At 35.7% G+C, this 22,318-nt stretch overlaps 1 protein-coding gene across 1 annotated transcript in view; it reads left to right on the top strand.

Annotated features, from left to right (window-relative positions):
- The window catches only part of ITCH (itchy E3 ubiquitin protein ligase), a 66,510-nt gene extending 44,403 nt beyond the window's left edge, over window positions 1–22,107 (top strand). The window contains exons 11-24 of the mRNA XM_064521268.1: window positions 2,300–2,366; window positions 3,763–3,847; window positions 5,126–5,254; window positions 5,905–5,977; window positions 6,961–7,032; window positions 9,129–9,217; window positions 9,873–10,032; window positions 10,319–10,452; window positions 14,330–14,470; window positions 16,250–16,370; window positions 17,084–17,188; window positions 17,419–17,515; window positions 17,871–17,943; window positions 18,662–22,107. Coding sequence (XP_064377338.1) covers window positions 2,300–2,366; window positions 3,763–3,847; window positions 5,126–5,254; window positions 5,905–5,977; window positions 6,961–7,032; window positions 9,129–9,217; window positions 9,873–10,032; window positions 10,319–10,452; window positions 14,330–14,470; window positions 16,250–16,370; window positions 17,084–17,188; window positions 17,419–17,515; window positions 17,871–17,943; window positions 18,662–18,761 — 1,446 coding nt within the window. The 3' untranslated portion in view covers window positions 18,762–22,107. The remainder of the gene's footprint in view (window positions 1–2,299; window positions 2,367–3,762; window positions 3,848–5,125; window positions 5,255–5,904; window positions 5,978–6,960; window positions 7,033–9,128; window positions 9,218–9,872; window positions 10,033–10,318; window positions 10,453–14,329; window positions 14,471–16,249; window positions 16,371–17,083; window positions 17,189–17,418; window positions 17,516–17,870; window positions 17,944–18,661) is intronic.
- Window positions 22,108–22,318: the final 211 nt, after the last annotated feature.

Below are 22,318 nucleotides of genomic sequence, written 5' to 3'. Positions count from 1 at the left end.
TACTTCCTGCCATGCAATTAGTAACCTCAGCTTGTATCCTTGCAACAACTGCAGGCAGCGCATGCAGTGTAATGGTTTTTATCCATCAGCTGAATATAGCTGATGTGCAATTTCTTTGGTAAAATTTATGTTCAATATTGACAAAAGTCAATGGTTCAAAACAAACTGCAGCTTACTAATAAGCTGTTTTATTTATATCGTGTCTTGCATTGGTTTGGCCAAAGACCAGGAAGGAAAGGTAGCTCAGAGGAAACAAATTATTCCTGCTTAGGTAAAATGTAATATGCGCAATGAATGTTATGAAAGCAAGGGGATTTAAAATAACCATTCCAGAATTTCAAATCCAATGTTTACCTCTCTTGAATAGTACACTTCAGACTTTAGATAGCTCCAAATAAAGCTACAAGTTTATCAAGAATGCTGTAGATTCTAAATTACTGTTTGTATATGGAGTAAAAATGTACCTCATACGTTGCAGTAGGGAGAACTGTGCTGAGTGCAGGAATAAAGGAGAGGTGCCTGAGGACTGGAAGAAAGTAGATGTCACTCCAGTCTTCAAAAAGGACCCAGGAAACTACAGGCTAGTCAGCCTCACCTCGATCCCTGTGATGTAGTAGCTAATCCTGGATATCGTTTCCAGGCATATGAAGGATAAGAAGGTGATCAGGAGTAGTTGGCATGGATTCACAAAGAGAAAATCCACTTCCATGATGGAATGACTGGCTGGGTAGATGAGGGGAGAGCAGTGGAAGTCTACCTTGACTTCAGGAAGGCTTTTGACACTGTCTCCCATAATATCCTCATAGGCAAGCTGAGGAAGTACAGGCTAGATGCACAGAGTGAGGGTGAATTGCAAATTGGCTGAATGGCAGAGTTCAGAGGGTTGTGATCAGTGGCGCAAAGCCTGGTTGGAGGCTAGTAAACTAGCAGTGTACCCCAGGGATAAACACTGGGGCCAGTGCTCTTTAATGTCTTCATTAATGACCTGGATGATGGGACAGAGTGCACCCTCAGCAAGTTTGCTGATGATACAAAAGTGTCAGGAGTGGCTAATACACCAGAGAGCTGTGCTGCCATTAAGGGGGACTTCCCTAGCCTGGGGAGATGTGCATAGAGGAACCTCATGAAGTTCAACAAAGGGAAGTGCAGGGTCCTGCACCTAGGGAGAAATAACCCCATGCCCCAGGACAGGCTGGGGGTTGACCTGCTGGGAAGTAGCTCTGTGGAGAGGGACCTGGCGATCATGGTGAACAAGTTGACCATGAGCCAGCCACGTGCCCTTGTGGCCAACAAGGCCAATGGTGTATCCTGGGCTGCATTAGGAGGAGTGTTGCCAGCAGGTTGAGGGAGGTGATCCTTCCCCTCTACTCAGCCCCGGTGAGGCTGCATCTGGAGCACTGCATCCAGTTCTGGGCTCCTCGGTATAACAGAGACACGGAGCTACTGGAGCGAGTCCAGTGAAGGGCCACTAAGATGACTGATTGAGGGACTAGAGCATCTCTTGTATGAGGAAAGGCTGAGAGAGCTGGGCCTGTTCAGCCTGGAGAAGAGATGACTGGCGGGGGGGGGGGGGGGGGAAATCTTATCAATGCATATAAATATCTGAAGGGAGGGTGTCAAGAGGATGGGGCCAGGATCTTTTCAGTGGTGCCCAGTGACAGGACAAGAACCAATGGGGACAGCCTGAGACACAGGAAGTTCTGTCTGAATATGAGAAAAAACTTTTTTACTGTGAGGGTGACAGAGCCCTGGAACAGGTTGCCCAGAGATGTTTTGGAGTCTCCATCCTTGGAGATACTCAAAAGCCATCTGGACAGGGTCCTGGGCAGCCTGCTGTAGGTGACCCTGCTTGAACAGGGGAGTTGAACTAGACGATCATTAAGTGTCGCTTCCAACCTCAACAGTTCTGTGATGAAGTGATTTTCTTTCTGATTGTTTTGGGTACCACTGTACTGATTTTCTGTGCAGGCAGGTGCACTTCACAAAGAATGCTTATTTTCTTGGCACTGAAGTTAATTAACCATGCCAAGTGCTGTAAAATTAGCTAACAGAAGAGCTTTCAATCTTTAGTACCAAGAAGAAAAAAAGCCTAAATAAAAGACCAGTTTGTAACAAACTTAGGGCTTCTCTGTGGAGAGAGAGAGAGAAAAAAAAAAAAACTTTTTGGCATCTTTGCTATATGTAACATTAACAAAAATGCATTTACTTCAACAATTTATGATGGCTACACTTGGAACATCTGGAAAGAAAATGGATAATGGCTAGTTATTAATGGACCATTTGTTTATGTGACTTGCAGAACCAGGACTTTTCTTCCACACAGAACAAAGAGTTTGATCCTCTTGGCCCTCTGCCGCATGGGTGGGGTAAGACTGACTGACATAGTGTTTTGTAATGTAATTTAATTAAACATTAAAGCATACTTCTGCCAAATCCTGTCAGCTGTTTTAGTGTTTGGTTTTTTGGTGGTTGTTTTTTTTTGGTGAAAATCTGTATTTTAAATCTTCTTAAATTAAATCTAATCAAATGTGCTATTAAAGTACCAAGTCCAGACAAGGATGCTTGGTTTCACTTGTGCCTTGTTGCACTATCTATATAATATTTCAAGAAATGTCATTCATTAGGCTGAAATTGGCCCAGGAAACAGCAAAACTGAGTTTCCACAGTGTACTATTTTGCTATCAGTATAACTTCTATGGACAGGAATCTGCTTCCAGACCTGTCTTCTAAACTGCAGCTTGTTACCTGCTATAGTCAGATTTTGATCTGGTTTTATAATTTGGATTCTATATTCTGTATTGCTTGTGCAACCCTCTAAATAAAAAATTTCATAAAAAACTGCAGAAGAAATGCCAGAAGACCAAATCCTGGCATTTGTCATAAATATGTTTCAATCATGGGCATAGGCTTAACTATTTGAGTGAAAGAATTTGTCTATTTTCTTGGAATGGGCACTGATCCTTTTTCTTTTTTTCTGAATATGAAGGATTATTCCACTGTTCATATGGCTGTGTACTTTCTTGATACTTGTACATACATCTCTAAACTGTTTTGTGTTTGCTGTCTATGTTGTATGTAAGGCGCACAGCAATAATCAAAGCACCTGTGGAGAAAACAGCTTACATTTTTGTTTTCTTCCAATTAATTTTTTCCTCTAATTGAAAAAAGCAAATAACACAGTAAGTGATCTTTAGATGGAAACTTCAGCTTTATCAATATTTTAATCTATTTTAATTTTTTAACTTTGAAAAATATCTGAAAAAGCTTTTTAAAAACTGTTAGCAGTAGGGCAATAGATCTAGTGAAGGTAAATCTCCCGTGTCGAACTTTCCTTCATACAAATATCTATACTGTGATGATACCCAGAATCTGACTTGTTATCAAAATTTCATCATATAAGCTGTGCAGATGTAGATAGGTGAGCTTTTCAGGGTAAGCTGTAGGAAATAAGGAACTTTTCCATGAACACTTCAGTGCAGCTTTTCATTCAGGATAGGTGATGGTGAAGTTTCATATGATTATTAGCAGTCAGTACTGTTAAGATAGAATAGACTATTGCTGAATAGACTATTAAGCAGTAATGTCCATGTGAATGATGAGATGCTGAGTCAAAGTAGGTACAGAGAAACTCGAAGACAATAGAGGCTGGTGCAGGGACTATTGATTTCCGCCCCCCCCCCCCCTTTTTTTTTTTAATATGATGTAGTCTGAGCAATACATTAAGGGGATATTGAAATGTTTTCAATTTTTGCTTCCTTTCAGAAAAGAGAACTGACAGCAATGGCAGAGTGTATTTTGTCAATCACAACACACGTATTACTCAGTGGGAAGATCCCAGGAGTCAGGGGTAAGAAATCAGTTAGTTTCATGTAGATCTGGAATGACAATTTAACAAAATGGTGACATTGAGAACTAGGAGACATGGCTCAAAACTGAAAGATGGGTTATCCTATACAGAATTCTCAGACAGTGTCCCTTAAGACAAAATGGAAACTCTCAAAATGTTGCTTGCTAATAGCACCATTATCAGGAACGTCTTGGTAAACAGCAATATGTTATTATTTGTTAGACAGTAACTAAGAAACAGAAAGAAAGTAGACAAACTCCAAAAAACTGCAGCACCTTCCCCCACTTCCCCCTCTTTACCTTCTACCAAACTTCAGGCTTTAGATTAAGACAGAGGCAGAATAGAAACCTCAGGCACTACTAAAAGTAATGGAGTACTACTATAGTTCGAGGTTCAATTACTTTGACTCTTTGAAGTGGGGAGGGTCGGCAGGAAGTTGGAGATGTTCTATCATAGCTCCTCTATGCTTGAGCTGAAAACTTCCAGTTCGTGAAGAAACTTCATCTGTCCTCATAGAAAAGGAGTGAGAGGGAATGGAATGCCCTAATATGTGGGCAGGAGCTGTTGGCTTTAGCCAGAGTTGGCAGCTTTTCCATCTATCACATCTGCAGCAGCTGACCATGTAGAAAAGCACTGTGATTTTTAGTAACAACCCAACAACCAAATGTTCTGGCTTTACAGTTGGAAACATGGTCCTACCATGTGGTTTTGTGGAGGGGAGTACAATCTGAGACTGCGCTGGTGGAATGGTACTACTCAGGTCTTCCAATTATACCAAGATCCATTTATATTTATACCAAACTTGAGCTGGAAGTTGTCAAAAATTATACAAGATCAGTATTCGTATTTTCTTGATATTCTTTTATTTTGGTCACCTTGAAACCCTTCCTTTTTGACTACCGTGATTATATGTGAGGTTCCAAAAGCTCATTGAAATGGTGTCAATTTTAGAATAAAAATCTAATAGAGGATGAAATTCTATTACTTCAGTGGAGGAAACATCCATAAAGTTTATGTAGCTTTTTTCCCCAAAGTTCTTTTTGCTGTTATTACAGATAGTGCAGTGGAATGAGCTAATGCTTATTTAAACGAGCATTTTTGTCTTAGTGATAGCTGACATTAAAATTTAAGATAAAAACAAGCAGAATAAATGTCGAATAGAAAGTTTCTCGATCTGTTGTTTTTCAGATATGCTAATTCTTTTACTGTCTCAAGTATTGATAAATTAACTTCATGTATTAAGTTGATCAGTTACCATATATTTTCTTGTATCCACAGTCAATTAAATGAGAAACCTTTACCAGAAGGCTGGGAAATGCGATTTACTGTGGATGGTATTCCATATTTTGTTGATCACAATAGAAGAACCACTACATATATAGATCCCCGCACGGGAAAGTCTGCTCTGTAAGTGTTTTTAAACTTTGTATTAGGCTTTTAAAAGTAAAATTTAACAGGTATCATTTTTGAGTTTTTTTTTCTTTTCTTTGTATGGTTTTTGCAGAAGGTTTGGCAAGTAGAAAAGCTTCCTAGTTTTCTAGTTTTTTCTTCCAGCGAGAACTGTCTCTGCAGAAAACAGTGTTCTGAGCACTTCAGAATCTATCTTGCCAAATACTAGATAAGATTTTGGGGGTAGTGGAGGGGCTCCATGAATACTTCTGATGACAAGATCCCTTTCTTCTAATTACTGGTCTTCCTTTTTAGATGTACACTCAAGCCCTTATTTCCTTGATTCTCAGGAACGAGGATGGAGTTAAAAGCAGAATTTAACTCCCAACTTAATTTAACTGAATTGTTAGCATCCTTTTGTTTGCACATAATAATCAGATACTGTTAATAAATACTGTATGTGCACCTCACAATATTACAAATAACATGGTTTTTAGTTAAACAAGCAAATTACACCCCAAAAATCCCAAAGTGTGCCTGAATAAGAATCTTCCAACTAGATAGATTTGTAGCCAACTACATCACCTAACTACGTAACTAATAAATACACAGACTTTTCTCTTAAATTACCAAAACACTGAAATTCATTTTTCTCCTTTTGGTTACAGAGACAATGGACCCCAGATAGCTTATGTGCGTGATTTCAAGGCAAAGGTTCAGTACTTCAGATTCTGGTGTCAGGTACAGAATTACTTCTTGGGAATGTTTGTTGCTTGTTCATTTACTTGCTTTAAATGAACTCTTCAATACCTTTCGAGTAAAGCTAATTGAACTACTTTAAGTTTAAACATTAGTTAAATTAAGAGGTGGTAAATACAGACATTGTGTAAACTCATGTAAGATTCAAAGCTAGGTAAGCTGAGGGATATCTTTACAGCCTTTTAGAATAATGGAAGACATCAATGTAGTTACAGCGTTTTTGGAAAGTGATAGACTTCAGAATAGTGGGTATTTTTCTGCTTTTAATAAAGGATTATTGGAAGGCACAGTAGTGATTTTTAAATACAGTTAATACAAAATCTAGTTTCTGCACAAATACATTCTTCCAGAAGAAAATGCAGGACATTTGTCAAAAGAACATATATGTCTAATCACTGAAGAATATACTGTGTTGCAGGCTAGCGTATTCTAACATAATTTCAATTTATTATGTCAGTTTTGGTCCTTTAAACTTTACATATATCAAAAGATTAAATAACTTGGCATATAGGAAAAACTCTTGGGTTTATACATTACAGTTTTCAAGAGTCAATGAATTATCCTTTGAAAAACAGCAGAGCCACTAGCCTGCCTGATTTTTCACTTTGAAATGTGTGCAGAATAGCCTAAATTCTCTAATTTTTATTAATTTTTGAGGTAGAAAACTTTGCTGACTTAAAATATGTTGTTGATTTTAATGCTTTTCTTATGTCTTGTAAGAATAAAGTATTTGAACCTGTTCAAAGCAGAGTGAGGAGGGTCCTATATGCCTTATTGTAGATAACAATATTGGAAACAATTTGTTATTGGAATAACTTAAAATTGAGAATATATTGCTTACTGGTTTTATTTTATATGGGTTAGTGAAATTCACCTGTACTTCTTAAAGCATATACAACAAATAGCATAGTATTAGAAAATATAAATGGTTGCACATTTCATCTCTGAAAAATATTTCGTTTCAGCAACTGGCAATGCCACAACACATAAAGATTACAGTGAGCAGAAAAACATTATTTGAGGACTCATTTCAACAGGTATTTCATTAAAACATATTTTAGTACGGGTTTTGCAAAGTTGGATTGATGAATTTCATAGTCAGGTGTCATTCCTGACAGCTTGCTAATATTTTTTTAAGTGACAGAAACAAAAACTAATGCTTACAATAGTGTATTTAGAATACAGTCATGCTTACGTATAATAAAATCATGCTAAAATGAGATGTTCTAGCCCTCATGACAGATCCACCTGACAGTGTTTCACAGAGACAATGATTATATAGCTCAGTATTCTTCTACTGAGTTAGTTTTGAGGGGAGTGCCGTGGGAGAAGAGCTACCTGTTCTCAGGAAGTTACTAGTTCATTTTATTTTTGTGGGCACGTTTTCCTAGTAGTGTTTCATATAAGTGTGATAACGTACCAGAATATATTGATAAGTTGATCTTATTCTAGGTATTGTGGCATAATTAATGATTAAAAGAATTAAATGATTAAAAGAAACTCCAAGTTATTAGTTATGTTTAGATTACTAGTAGCAAAATTCTCATCAATGTCAATAGATCTAAACCATGGTTAAAATTTGTAGTTCTACAGTTTTTTGAAGTACTTTTGGATTTTTTTTGAATGTTCATTGTGACAATAAATCACCCCTGTTGTTTTGTTAAGTAGAAGCAGAAAGCAGCTGTTCGTCAGTCCAACAAGATGCATAGAAATAAGAATGGAAGTACAGGGAAAACAGATTCCTCTGGCCACTTCTATATTTTTCTGATTTAAAAGTAACTTTAGAAAATGCAGGCCTTATCTAAGAAGATAAGAGCTTTTAGCTATCTCTGTCTTTACTGTCAATAGCTGAGTTTTATTAATCTTCTTGTATGTCTTCAGGCTTTGTTTCTTAGAAATTATCATTGATGTGTCAAGCCAGGAAATTCATATGCATGGAATAATATGTTTGGAGACAAGAAAATATGTTCTTAAATAAAGCTTATTATCTTCCTGTTCAAATTACTCTAAACTGGCTTAGCAGAAGCAATAAATATTAGTGCAGTTGGCTATTTTTGTCTTTTAGAACTCTAATGTCTTCAAATAAAAAGGATTAAATTGCCAAAGTAAATCGCGTAACAGAAAGTTGGCTGCAGCCTTAATTCCTAAATTTGTACTTTGTCCTTTTGCAATAATTGTAAAGGTAATAAAATCATATTGTACGAAAAAGATTCAAAAGAGAGAGATGACTTAATCATGTAAATATTAGCAAACCTAGATTTACTTTAGAAAACAGGGTGTCTCATCAGTAATTTAGATGATATAATCACAAAGATCTGAGCTAATTTTTTTATGCTTATTAATCATTTATCATTTGCAGGTATTTCTATTGGAAATATAAAATTTATTATAATAACTACAGACATGCAGGAGAGATTTTAAAATACAGATTTTGTTCCAAATTCTGCATCTGTCATTGCTAACAAAAACTTAATGCTCTCAGACACTCAAGCAATATGTGAAATCACAGCCCTGTTTTGCTATGAAAACCTCTGACATCTGACCAAATCAGCAAATTTGGTCATTGTATTAAAAATGACATTGGGATAGTTGGGTTAGCAGCTATGATTCTCCCTGGTGCAGAACTGACAGCCATTCTCCTTTTCAGGGAGTGAAGCTGTAAAATGGAAAAAAAAAAAAAGTATATAATGTATGTTTGTTATTGTTTATTTTAATTTATTTCTTTGAGTCTTTGCTCACATTGCTTCATTAAGTGTGACTGCGATACTATTCAGAATGTTATTCTAGAAAGCCCAAATTTACTCTCTATGAGCCTCTCTTATTTATTGGCCGGGTTTTTGTTGTATACTTATAGACAGGCTGCTGATCTAAATAGGAGTCTTTCGTTTAAGAATTATTTTCTTCTCTTACTTTTCCATCTTTTACTTTTCACATCTACTAGCAGGAAATAGGTTTGCACTAACCCCTTAAATTCCATGAACACTTCCTAAATAGGTAGCTTATATATTTCTCATAGTTCATTTTATGGTCTGATGTATTAAATGATATATTGTTTGCTAACAAATAGTAATAAGTCTATCCTGTGCTGGTAGCTATCTTCTTTATATAAATTGATTGTTTTTCTTTTACTAAGATAATGAGCTTCAGCTCTCAGGATCTACGGAGACGTTTATGGGTTATCTTCCCTGGTGAAGAAGGTTTAGATTATGGAGGTGTTGCAAGGTAAGCCAAACTAAAATGGCACAAAAACTTTTTTCTGTGAGTTGCTGGTGTGAAAACTTCTCCAAAGGAGCTACTTAGACTGAAATGCTTTAAAAATATTAGTGAAGCTTTTATTTCATCTTTCCTTAGAGTATCAGTGCATGTCTTGCAATAGTTTTGTACAGTTTTTAAATCATACAAGGAGTTATTTGAATGCCTCAATGATTAGAGAAAAAAGATAAATAGTTTACACAACTACAGTAAGGCTTTGGCAAAACTGTTAATATCAAAGTAAAGGTCTATTGAAAAGTGAATAGAAATCCACTTTCAAGTCAGTAGTCTTTACTGTAATGTAACTGAAAAGTATGAATTAGCATTCCCTAAAAACTGAAAGTTTAGATCCGTGATAGCCTCTTAAAAGAACTAGTCTAATCTGCCCATTAAGATAATGGTGTCTTTTCCAAACCATTGATAGTTGTATAAGGTGGTAAATTTGCATACTAATTCCTAAGTTGTGTTAGTTATAGTTTGGTTTAGCCATAAATTCTGGAAAAGAAGTCAGGTTTGCTGCCTATGTGCCAACAAGCTCCTAAGTCAGTTTTTACCATATGAGTTAGCTAAAATAAATTTTGAATAAAATAGCAATGTGGTTTTTTCTGTGTTTGTGTGATTTCAGGGAATGGTTCTTTCTATTGTCACATGAAGTTTTGAACCCAATGTATTGCCTGTTTGAATATGCAGGGAAAGATAACTACTGCTTACAGATAAACCCAGCCTCTTACATTAATCCAGACCATCTGAAATACTTCCGTTTTATTGGAAGATTCATTGCCATGGTAAGTTCAAAAGTAGAAAAAAGCTAATTCCTGTAATTTTTCCTATAGATAAATATTGTACCATTAGATGGATAATTAAATAATTCATCTTTGAGCTGAAACTATTATCAGGTGTTTGGATATAACTGCCGTTGGTATAAATGACTTAAATGTATTAGCAGTCATGATATTCTAGGGTGCTTTAATTCTTTGGCTGTCAAATTTCATTGGTACAGAATACAGAATGTTGTCATATTGGATATTCAATCATCCTTTACATTATTTTGTCTGTTTTCATGTTCTTCAGGCTTTGTTCCATGGGAAATTCATTGACACTGGTTTCTCTCTGCCGTTCTATAAACGTATCCTAAACAAGCCAGTAGGACTCAAGGATTTAGAATCTGTTGACCCAGAGTTTTACAACTCTCTCATCTGGGTAAAGTGAGTTTGATTTGATTTTGTTCTTGAAATAGCAATAAAATGATTTTGATTTTAACTTATGCCAGGAATTAGGTGTAAATTTATCACCAAAAAACCGCTGAACAATAGAATATGTCAATTACAGAGTAGTACTGGAATTGCCTTTGGTTTATTGAATATTCTGTACAGAATCTTGCATTCCGTTTTCACTGCTTTTTGAATAAAACTAGCTAGACGTAATACAGATGTGGTAGTCCCCCACACTGTTAAAAAATAAAACGGCTTGCGTAAATTCCACTGAAACATTTTTCAGATAATTGATTTTAAAAAAAAAATCAGAAAATATCTATTCATTAATGCTTTCTTTCTAAAATAACTGGTTTAGTTTAGTGCTACAATAATTTGAAGTTAACAAATGTGGCTTATTACTTACTATCACATAACTGTTGTCAGTCATCCTTGAAATTTGACTTTAAGGTTAATAGTTTAAAATTAACTAGCATGCATTTTTCTAGCTAGCATTGTTTTTTGCACCAATCTGGATGATTCAAGACCATTTCTACGTAGACCCTTCCGTGTGTGCATTGTCAGTCATCTGTCTATTCTACATTCATACTCTTTTTGAGTTTTTCCTTCTCCACTCCTTAATAGATTCCTCTCCAGAAAGTGGCAGGTAAAATGGATCTGGAGTTTTTAGACGCACAATTGTTTTGGAAATGTGTTAAAAATATTTTTAGAAATAATTTTAAAAACCCTTCAGATTTAAAGGCACTGTAACTCTGTGCTTGATAATAGCAAGTTTCCAGGATGTTGTAGTCCATGGTTGATGTGTACCATTAAAAGTTTCAGTAACAGTGGTGTTTTTTTCTTCCAAAAATAAAAAAGAAAACTGGAAGGGAAAGACAAATCCATTTTTAAAAAAAATACTGTTACTTCTGTTATAATAAAACAAATCTAGCAGAAAAATCAGTCTGTTATGCGTGACTAGTGAAATAAAACATACTATACTTAAGAATGATATAAAATCAATTAAAAATGTTTTAAATTGCTTTGTAAACTTAATTAAAAAATTGGGATAGATTGATTTTTTTTTTTTTTTTTTAAGTGAAAATAGATATAAAAGGCAAGAATGTCATCTCCTGTAGTGGTGAATCGTGGAGGTATTATCTGGAATAATGAGGAGGAGGGGAAAGGCTTTACATTATATTTACAAATAGAGAGGTGGATTTTGCTTTGGTTTTCAGAATAGTATGTTCTGTACCCAATCATTTGTGGCTAAAAGGTACAGTTAAGTTAAAATTCTGATGGCAAAACTATAGTTGATATTTGGACAAAGATGCCATGAAAGTGAGAGCTGAGAGAGAAGAAAAGGTCTCAAAGCTTTAAGTCCTGATTCTTACAATTAAGCTTGCTGTTTCATAGATAATGTATATATTATTTTTTTTTTAAAGGAAGGGGTCATTTGTTGTTACCTTATGACTACAGGCATTTTAGAGATCAAGCAAATACGACACTGAAAAATGCAAGTGTTTTTGAGAAAGTTATAGAGAAGAAATTTACAGTAGTTGATCTGTAATCATAGGGGAAGCTACTACGGGTGAATGATCTTGTGACTGACTGGTGATGAGTTGCACATATATAAAATCATTTACCATATGAAGAGTATCGATTCATTAATCATCTGTGGAAGGTCGAGAGTAGAACGATATTATTTTTAAGCTGTTATCCTTAGACAGTCACATCTTTGCATTTGTGTGTCTAATGCGCATAAGCTGGAGACTTGAGTTCAGCACTGCCCTTCAGGCGTTTTATAGTAATGGTTTTCACTGATGACACCCGATACTTGTGTGATCTTTCAGTACTGCTGGAGTGTCATATTTAATCCATGCATGGTTCTTTTGGACGATACGTTATTTATGATGGCTCAGAAGAGAGCACAGAGGCTTCTGGAAATCAGTATCAGGCTGCCTGGCCATGGCAATAAATGGGGGCCTGTTATAGACATGGCAGACTACTTTTCTTCTCTCACCTTTCTTTCAAAGCATGCAGTGTTGCCAGGTACCATCCAGTTGATTGCTGGTGTGAAACTTTTCTTGGGTACCAGCAGTCCCTAGTGAAAGGTTTTGTCAAGGGCAGGAGAAGCCTATGCTTAAAGTAAGGAACCAGAAAACTTGCAACTTACTGTCAAGTAACAGTTCTTGTATCTCCAGTCTGTAAATTAAGGCTTCAAATGACTAAGCTGTGTTGGCTACATATGCTTTTATAAATCTGTACTTAGTGTTTTGGTTTTTTATTTGATTGCCACAGAAGAAAGCTTTGGGGAAGCTTAAGACAGTAGCAAGAATTTTTCTAAGGCTGTCTCTAGAGCAGATATGACCTGTATATCAACAATTTCTGTGGTGATGCAGAGTTCTTCTAAGTTGGAGCCCAGGAAGGCTTTACTGCCTTGAAAAAAACACCCAAGGATATGAACATAGCTTTCAGACCTCTGAGGTGTAGACATTGGTCTCTAAGTACAGAGATGGAAATTTCAGGTTTAGCAGAGTTGAACTTGCTGATTAGCAATGCCAATGGAGTTATTCTCCAAGGAAACAGTCGTAAATCTGTAGGAAAAATTCATGTCTGGCAGGGAAGACATAATTTCTTTCATCCTCAAAAGACCAAGAAACTTTTCAGTAGTTTTGAATCTGCTTGGAGCTTCTTGTATCAAGTAGCAGTTTTTTTACATTCCCACCATTTCTGGTAAACTGTTTCAATAAATCTTTAATATTAGAAAATGATGAAGAAGACTGTGCAATTCATGTCCTTTTTCATGTGCATATCTCACAAGGAAACTTGAGACCTATTATCCAGATACTCATGTAACCTGATGCAATATGAAGGAGGTCTATTTCCTTTTAAAAGGAAGGAGTGATTTTATTTGAGGTATTTAATCATCCATCAGTCTGAAGCCTTTCCTCCTCATCTACGTTTTCATGCAATAAATAAATAGCATGTATTTTGGGAAGATCAAGTTCAGAAGCACCATCACATCACAGTGCTAGATAAACCATAGTGGTGATGTATTCAAGACTGGCATTTCTGTATTATGGTTCAGGAAAACTGCCTTGTTTTTTCAGTCTATCTTGGGGAGGGAAAATGGTCATGAGCACCACTGCATATGCGGGTGATTCTTCACATTATAGGAGCATACATCAACATACACATTACATTGTTATGCCTGTTATTCTGCCAGTTATTAAACCCGATAGAGAGAATAAAGTTTATTAAAGCGGCATCTGTTGGTTATAGATCAGCAAAGGTTTCTTCCTATATTATGATTTCTAGTAAGAAAATTCCTCTAGCAGGAGAGCCAATACGTATTTTGTTAATTTAGGAGCTTAGAACATTTTAGGATATGCTCAGCAGATAGACCCATAAATATATGGGAGTTGAAGATAATTCATTAAGCATGCAGAGCCTTTCTTAGTTACTTCTAGTCTGGTATTACCTGAAAAAAGCACATCTACATTTTAGCAAGGTCTTTGTTACCAATTAGAAGAAGCAATCATGCCATAAAAAATGCAAAAATGTTATTACTTTGAAAAGTTTCTGTAGTGCATTGAGCTACTAGATAGAGTTGGCAAGGTAATATGTCAGCCTTAGTGACTGACTGATTTAATGGTACTATTAATAAAAAAAACCTGTTGGTCAAGAGTGCAATTCATGTATGTACATTGCATCAGTGAAATGAAGTCAGTATATTTTGCAAAACCACAGTTGTTGTGTAAGTAACATTTCCTTAACTTAATTTTTGAACTGTAATCCTTTTTTTTTCTTAAGGTTCTTTATACACATCTCCTGTACTGAGTACGACATTTCTTTATTCAGTATTTACAATATTTATTTTTTCTTACAGAGAGAATGATATTGAAGAATGTGGCTTGGAAATGTTTTTCTCAGTTGATAAAGAAATTCTAGGTGAAATCAAAAGCCATGATTTGAAACCAAATGGTAGCAACATTCTAGTCACAGAAGAAAACAAAGAAGAATATATTAGGTAAGAACAAATGAAAATTTTAAAATACTCATTTATGTCCATTTTCTTTCTTTAGTTCTAGCAAGAAAAGATTGTCCAGCTATGTAATAATCTGAAGCATTGTTGAAAACTTGCCTCTGAGTAATGGCTGATGTTAACAACAAGTGGCAATTGTTTGGATATCATATTTGAAAGAAAAAAATATTGGAAATAAAAATCCACTTTTCCCTAAATACTAAGTTTAGCAGATGATCTGCTTTTTTTTCTAGAGATTAGCAGAATATCACAATGAGAAATATGAATGTCAAGTATTTCAGCAAATCAGTGCACGTGTTTATTATTTGAATTATGCTAATTCAAAACCAACTCATATTCTAGTGAGCCATTTTTGTTTTAAACTGAACATCTTTGGATGTTTTCTTGATAATTCTTAGTTTTTAAAGGTATTTAGTACCGCTATTGGTTTTATTTGAACTGGCCTTATAGTACAGTTAGATCTTGGCATTTCTAACAGCACAGTGTTATGAATGATGGAGTAACTTGTATTGTCATAAACCATGTGTTATGATTGCAGTGTGGGAGTGTTTTAAGGCAATAGATTAGGAGGGAAGGATCTTTCACTAAGAGTGATTAAAGACAGACAACATGAACAATGAGCTGGTTTGTCTTGATATATCCCTTCCTTAATGTGCAGCAGTACATAAGCTCTGCTTTAAGGTGTGATCCTTAACATATAAGCTTAGATGAAGAATGTCTTTGCCAAAGAAAATCGCACATGGCAGGCACAAAATGAACTGAATTTCACTGGAGTTTTCCTCTCTCTTGTGATGATTTTGGTGAAGTTTGCCTTTCCGGGGCGAGGTGTGAGGGCGAAGGGAGTTGGATTTTGTTTTTGTTGCATGAGTAATCTGAAAACATTTCAGTGCTTCACAGAAAAGGTAACGTTTGCAGAAGAAACATACTGGCATTTTGTAATTTTGCATAGTATTCATATTGGGGTTGAAAATGGGGAGGATCTGCAGAAAACCATTCTCTCCTAGTTTTCAGGAACCCAGGGAGAGCTCGGATTCCAGCTTCACTCATATTCTTCTGTGTCTTACTCTGGGTCCTGCTTTAAGTCCCCAAAGTTTCTAGGATTGAAATTAGAAAATAGCCATCTCTCCTTTAGACTCCAATTCTCCTGACAGGTTAGGCTTGAATTCAGCATAATGTCTGCTTCTCCCTGGGTTCAGGTTCTTCGGGTCTCCTGCCTGCTTTTCACCCTTTTATTAATGGAGAGTGGAGTTTCTGCCACAGAGCAAAGTTTCATGATTAACAGAAACAAATATGGAACTTTCCAAATGGACATAGTCGTTTCTTGGTAAGCTAGCAGTCCTACTTATCTTCACCAGTACAACTTGACCTAGTTTTTTTCCTTTCCATGGATAATGATTGAGATTTCTGGGGAGAACATTAGACAAAGATAGCTCTGCGTTTTTCTTTCTTTCCTCAAATATCTAGGGACTGCTGTGCGCTCATTAATATAGTCAGTGAATAGATGCTGCCTCCTCTTTGAGCCTAAAATACTTGCCATTGCAGAATGGTTGAAAACATAGGGTTTTAACTTCCATTTTAAAAACTTGTTTGCACAGAGTAAAGGTTACGAATAAAATTATACGATGCTCTATCCCCAGAACTTTCCAGACTTTCCATGATATTTTTAACATAGCTTACAGTTCATCTCAAAATAGGCTAACAAAAGATGTGGACTTTGGGCAGCATGGGCCAGTTTAAATTATCTTTCTCTATTTTCTTTTGCAGGCTAGTAGCAGAATGGAGGCTTTCCCGAGGTGTTGAGGAACAAACACAGGCTTTCTTCGAGGGCTTCAATGAAATTCTGCCACAACAGTATTTGCAGTATTTCGACGCTAAGGAACTGGAGGTAAAGGACTACTTGGTTATTGCTAGATCCAGTTTGTTGCATGCAATACTTAAATTCCAGTCATTATGTTTGAAGAACAGAGTTCACTTAGGCTCACAGCCCTGTTTTATAGGGGAAAAGGGGAAAACTTCATGGAGTAATATTTGATTAATATGTTTTCCTTTGCTTTCCTCTTTGCCAGCCACTGACTCATTTCTAAAGGATACGATTCTGCCAACGCAAAATTGTTGTTGAATTGCTTTTGAAATCCTCAGCAATTTGATTTGCTTGTGTTTAAGGAATGAGTAACTTGACAGAAAGGGAGATAAAACCAGAGCTCTAGTTGGTTTTCATCTCACAAAATTACACTTCCTGAAGCATCTCTTTAATTTGAAAAGATGAAAACCAAACAGCTTATACCCAGCACAGAATTATATGGTTGGGCAATGATAAAGTGTGTTTTTGGTTTGAATGTCCAAATGCAAGCAATTATTCCCTTTTTCATGAATGATACTCTTGCTGTTTTGTGGTCTCTCAAAATACACTTCATAAGCAATGATTATTCTTTGTTGTGGAAGTTTTGGATAAAGTTTAAAATTAAAAGTGAGCATGCAGTCTTTGCAGATGCTTCCAAGTATGGTACAATTGCCGTTCTTTGTTGCTATGTGGGCAGCCGTAGAAACGGAGTGACAGCTTGTACTTGGCATGTTTATTTTCCCTTTTCTCCCCCAAAGGTGCTTTTATGTGGAATGCAAGAAATTGATTTGAATGACTGGCAAAGACATACCATCTACCGGCATTATACCAGGACCAGCAGACAGATAGTATGGTTCTGGCAGGTTTGTAGACTTTGTTTTATTCTCAGAACGACAGAAGTTAGAGAGTACAGCTACAATTGAGTGAGCAATAGTCAGAATTGCTGGACAGATTGGTAGCATATAAATAAAAATTGTTACTGCTAGTCCAGCTATTCTTAACAGTTGTGTAATTTTTAAATCTATGGATGATGAGGTAAAAATACAAATATCAAATGTGTACCTAAGTGTTTATTTCAATTATTATTTTTCAGTTTGTGAAAGAAATAGATAATGAGAAGAGAATGAGACTCCTGCAGTTTGTTACTGGAACATGCAGATTACCAGTGGGAGGATTTGCTGACCTCATGGGTATGCATAATAACCCCTCTAATGGATTAGCACATTTTTTTGTTCATGGACATTTTTATGAATTTTATATTGAATGTTAAGTCCTCCATATACATCAGCTATGAGAGAAAGAGTGGGGGAGGGATTGTTCATACCCATTACACTGAGTTTCTTTCAAAATCAATTCTTTAAGTTCGTATGTTTCACCACATGAATACTTTTATCTGGATAGAGTTGTGTAATGAAAGACTCTTGTTCTGTGTCGGTAATGATAGCCTTGTCTTGTTTTTAAGTCCTTCCTATTTCAGTTGTCATATATTAACTACTGATACTAAGTTAGCTAGACCCATGTCTTATTCACTTGAATTTATTACAGGGAGCAATGGACCCCAAAAATTTTGTATTGAAAAAGTTGGAAAGGAAAACTGGTTACCTAGAAGTCACACCTGGTGAGTACATAATAAATCAGAGTATTGCTATGGTTTTATTTTTTCTGACAAAGTCTACTTTGAGATTGTTAGTAAATGGGTAATCTACTTTAATGTCTGCGATTGTGTGAAATCAAATACCAAGCTATGCTAAACAGTTTTATCATGGAATAAAAGTTGAGCTTCTGAACTATTCTGTGGCATGGAGTAGATTCCATTACTGAATTTTGTGGATTTGTGTATTACTGAAAATTTAAAGTAATAAACAGTACTTTCTAAAGACGATGGGATTGATCTTTTGTTCTCACCACACTTCATTTTGATAATAAAATGAATAGCTGCATTCACATTCCCTCTTCCCTAGAGAAAAGGTGGCTTATGCTCATTTCTTCAGTTACATTAATACTCAGTAAAAAGAAACAAGTTTAACATTTCAAATATGAATAATGTCTCTAGGTAGCCAACTAGGAAAGTGTAGTGAGGCTTATTACCAAATATACTGCACTTGTGGAAAACTAGCTCTTTTGAAGCATTTGTACTCTAACTTTTGCTCTCAGAAATAAATGATATCTGGTCTGTGGTCAGCTTTTGACAGGGTATAAATCCAGGATATTCCTGGACTTTTTTCCCCTTCCAACTGTAAAATAGCTGTGAATTAATTATTGTATTCATTTTGTGTAGCAAAAGGTTTAATTACTCATATTCATAGCAGATTTTTTTGGTGATGTTTGTTTTTCAGTTTCAATCGCTTAGACCTTCCACCCTATAAGAATTATGAGCAGTTGAAGGAAAAGTTGTTATTTGCAATTGAAGAAACAGAAGGATTTGGGCAAGAATAACTAGCTATAATTTGCACCTTGAAGAATGTGAACTCAACACATGATGTACGTTCTTCACTTCTTCTGCTTGTTGCACACTTCATTGTAAAGTAGACTTGACTTGGATTTATTTAACAAATACTAGTGTGTAAGTAAATGGATGTTATCCTGAGGTTTTACCCACATTAACTCTGGATTTCTACCGAGCACTTTCAGAAATCAAATGGGATGAATTATGAACTAAGTAGATATTTAAAACAGCTTTGGGCTCTGCTATGTTTCACTGTTCATTAATTAGAATGTGTCCTTAATGACTGACAGATTTTTAAGAATAGTTTCGTCTTTCCTTTTTAGTAGCATTTTTTGCTACTGATGCACTGGGAAGTTCATTGGTAGCTGCAATGCTGCAGCATCCTCATAAGCCTCTTTACAGCAGTGTTACTAGAGCCAGCCTGTAACCATCCTCTGGGTACTATGAGCAAATTCATTGCTTATGCTCTTTTTTCTGACTCAAGTGTGGCCAGACTGTTTTTTCCCCCACCTGGAGTCTGCTCACATGCCAGCTGGATTCAAGCTGCTGCTAAGGGGATGTAGAAGTGTGGCATAAATCCAGGGCATAGCTTTGATCCCTCTTCCCCCAAATCCTGCTTTTTTCAGCTAAAAAGCCCACCTGCCCAGAGTTGTTGGAACACTTTCATGTGCCCTCAGAAGAATTCTGATCGTTTTCTGCATAACAGATTTAACTTTTACAATAATAAAAACACTGTGGTACTTCACTCATTTTACAAAAGTCAAGACCACCTGGGATTGCACTGATTCCATTTAGATTCATGTTCGCAGACTGATGTTTCTCATCAAAAGTGTCAGTGGAAATTATACTCAGTGTTATTCTTACATGTTGCAGTCAGTTTTCTCCAAATATTTTACTGGGTTCTCAGGAAGAGGTATAAAACAACTGGATTTAAAAATGATAACACTTATCATTCTTTTGGTGATGAACTGATGGGTGATATTAGCTAAGGCTAACAGGGCTAGAAAGTTCAGACATGGATTACAAATTTTTGAATTGTTGGAGCATCAGTAAATAATTCTATGAAGATTAGAACTAAAGAATTTTGGGGAGATTTCTAAATTCATCCCTTAGCTGCTTATAGCTAGTAACTTTTGTAGTGAGTTCTTACTGGTTTAATAACATCTTTTACTTCCTTTTAGAATCTGTTAATGTTCAGTTCTCTTCTGGTTTACAATGGCATCATATATTTTACTGCTCCTTTAGACTGAATGCACTTTTGGGGTATGGTCAGCTCTTTTCTTTTCTTATCTCAAGGGAGGAAAGCAAACTTCAATGAGATGGGCCATAATAAGAGATGTTAGCCATAATAAGAGATGTGACACTTGAAATGGCATGTAGCATATGTTAAAGCATAACTGCAGCTCAAAGCATTGGGACAGAAGCTGTTTTTAAGAGCACTCTAGAGCTGGAACGGGACAATGGGAAACTAAAACTGAATTTCCGCTCTTGAAAAAAGTATTTCCTTCCTGCTGTCCCCTCAGTCTTAACTATAAGATGGAAAAGCTGATTCAGGGCTAAGAAGAATGAAGACACTACAGTTTTATAAGTGGCTTCAAGAGAGTTTTTCAGGTAATATAAAGTGATAAGTGCTTACTGTAAGGCAGAATGATTAGACTCTACAGTGTATGACTCTTGCCACGCATCTTTAAGAAAAATGTAAAGAGTTTCTGATGGTATAGAAATGACCCCCTTTTATCTTCTCATCGGTGGTGAGAACTAACGTGACTTCATGGTTTTACTAGGAGGAAAATCTGCCAACTTCAAAATATTTGATGGCTATTTTACAGTACATAGCACATGAGGAGAAAAAAAGCCTTATAAATATTTTCTGTTGATGTTAATTCTTACAATGAAATCTAGTTATCTAACATATTTACAAGAGAGATTAAATTAAGCAAGATAATGCAAGATTAAGCTATGAAAAATAGTTTGTGTTCTGCATAATGCTTTATGATTCATGTAGGGAACCTAGAAATATTGTTAATGTATAAATATCACCCAAAAGGCTTTCAGCCCTATATTTTTAAAATAAAGAATAGTTATAATTGAAATAGCCTTAGCCCTAGTTCTATAGGGTATGGCTGTTTAATATTTTTATGGTTGAAATGTTTAGTTCAGGAAAAAGGTAAATGCTTGTATATATTTTTGCAGTCTGGGATTCCATTTATTCCATTTTTTTCTTTCTTTAATTTAAATAGCATGTTTATATGTCTTTTCTGCTGTATTAGAATGGGAGAAAGGAGGCTGGATATCCCAAGCACCAGAAATAATTTTCAAATATTGCAATTAAAGAATTCAGTGGGGGAAAAAAATAAAATATTGGATTTGGCAAAGTATAAGAATTTAGAATAAGTTTACTGTGTAAAATTAGCAATATTCCTGAAGTCAGAATTAAAGATTACCTGCACATTTTACTTTGTAAGCATTGTAAATGCTAACAAATCTGTTAATTTTCTACAGCATGTTGTGTAGAAATAAAAAGGAATTAATATGAGCCACTGATGCACTCTTCTATTCTTTATGAGAGTCTGGTGGAAACATCATGTGGATAAGCCCATAGTGTATAGTATACCAGATAATAAGTTATTCTGAATTGGACTACAAGCAAGACTTTCAGCAGAGATTAATGAATGTGTCTCCCACTGCTTCAACTGATTAGCAGCCTGAGCTCCATAAATTCATAGGGTGTAACAAGTATATATTCAAGTGCAACTGTCAATTGATCCAAATTTACAAGTATTAGAATAACTTTTATTTAGAATTTTGCCTTATGAGAATTAATGAAATGCTGAGCCACTGATATAAGATTTAATGAAGCCTTATTGTCCTGAGTAGCTCAGGAAATGTCAATATATTAATGAATTACGCAGGAAATGCATCATATCTTCATCTGATTTAATATGCAATTTTATTTTTTTAATCCAGTTGCTTGTTTTAAAACTTGATTTTTTTCTATTATATGTGAAACATAAAAGCAAAACAAATTTTGTGATCAATTTTTTTTTGTTTGCATTTTCATTACATGCTGCACTGGATTTGTAATCTCAACTCTATCTGTTATTTTGGTATGTCCAGCCCCCTTTTTTGTGGTGTCTTTTAATTCTCTTTCAGAATCATTGTTTGTGTATATGTGCTCTAGTGAACTAGTATGTAAACTGGGATCAGCAGCACTGGATTGTAAAATACTGTACTGAAATTTGTTGTTGAAATTTCCTTGCATTGTAATTTCAAATACTCAGGTAACTGTAACAGTATCTCAGTAAGTCAAATACTTTTATAAAACCTACTTAAAGAGCTGGTTGTCTTGTCATTATTCCTTTGGTGTTATGAAGCATACATGTGCCTATAAATTGTTGTTCGTGTGCTCTTTGGGGGCGAGGGTGAGGCTGTGTGAAGTCGTCCTGTTTCTTTCCCGAGAACTCTTCTGCCGATGTTTACTGCGTGGAAATGCATTAGACTTCAGACTCAGTACATGGTTGCCTTTGTGACTGTTAGAATCTCCAGC

Source organism: Dromaius novaehollandiae, chromosome 16 (genome assembly GCF_036370855.1).
Source record: "Dromaius novaehollandiae isolate bDroNov1 chromosome 16, bDroNov1.hap1, whole genome shotgun sequence".
NCBI classification, from domain to species: Eukaryota; Metazoa; Chordata; class Aves; order Casuariiformes; family Dromaiidae; genus Dromaius; species Dromaius novaehollandiae.
The sequence above is the reverse complement of the archived record's forward strand: the minus strand, read 5'-3'. Positions and strand labels throughout refer to the sequence as shown.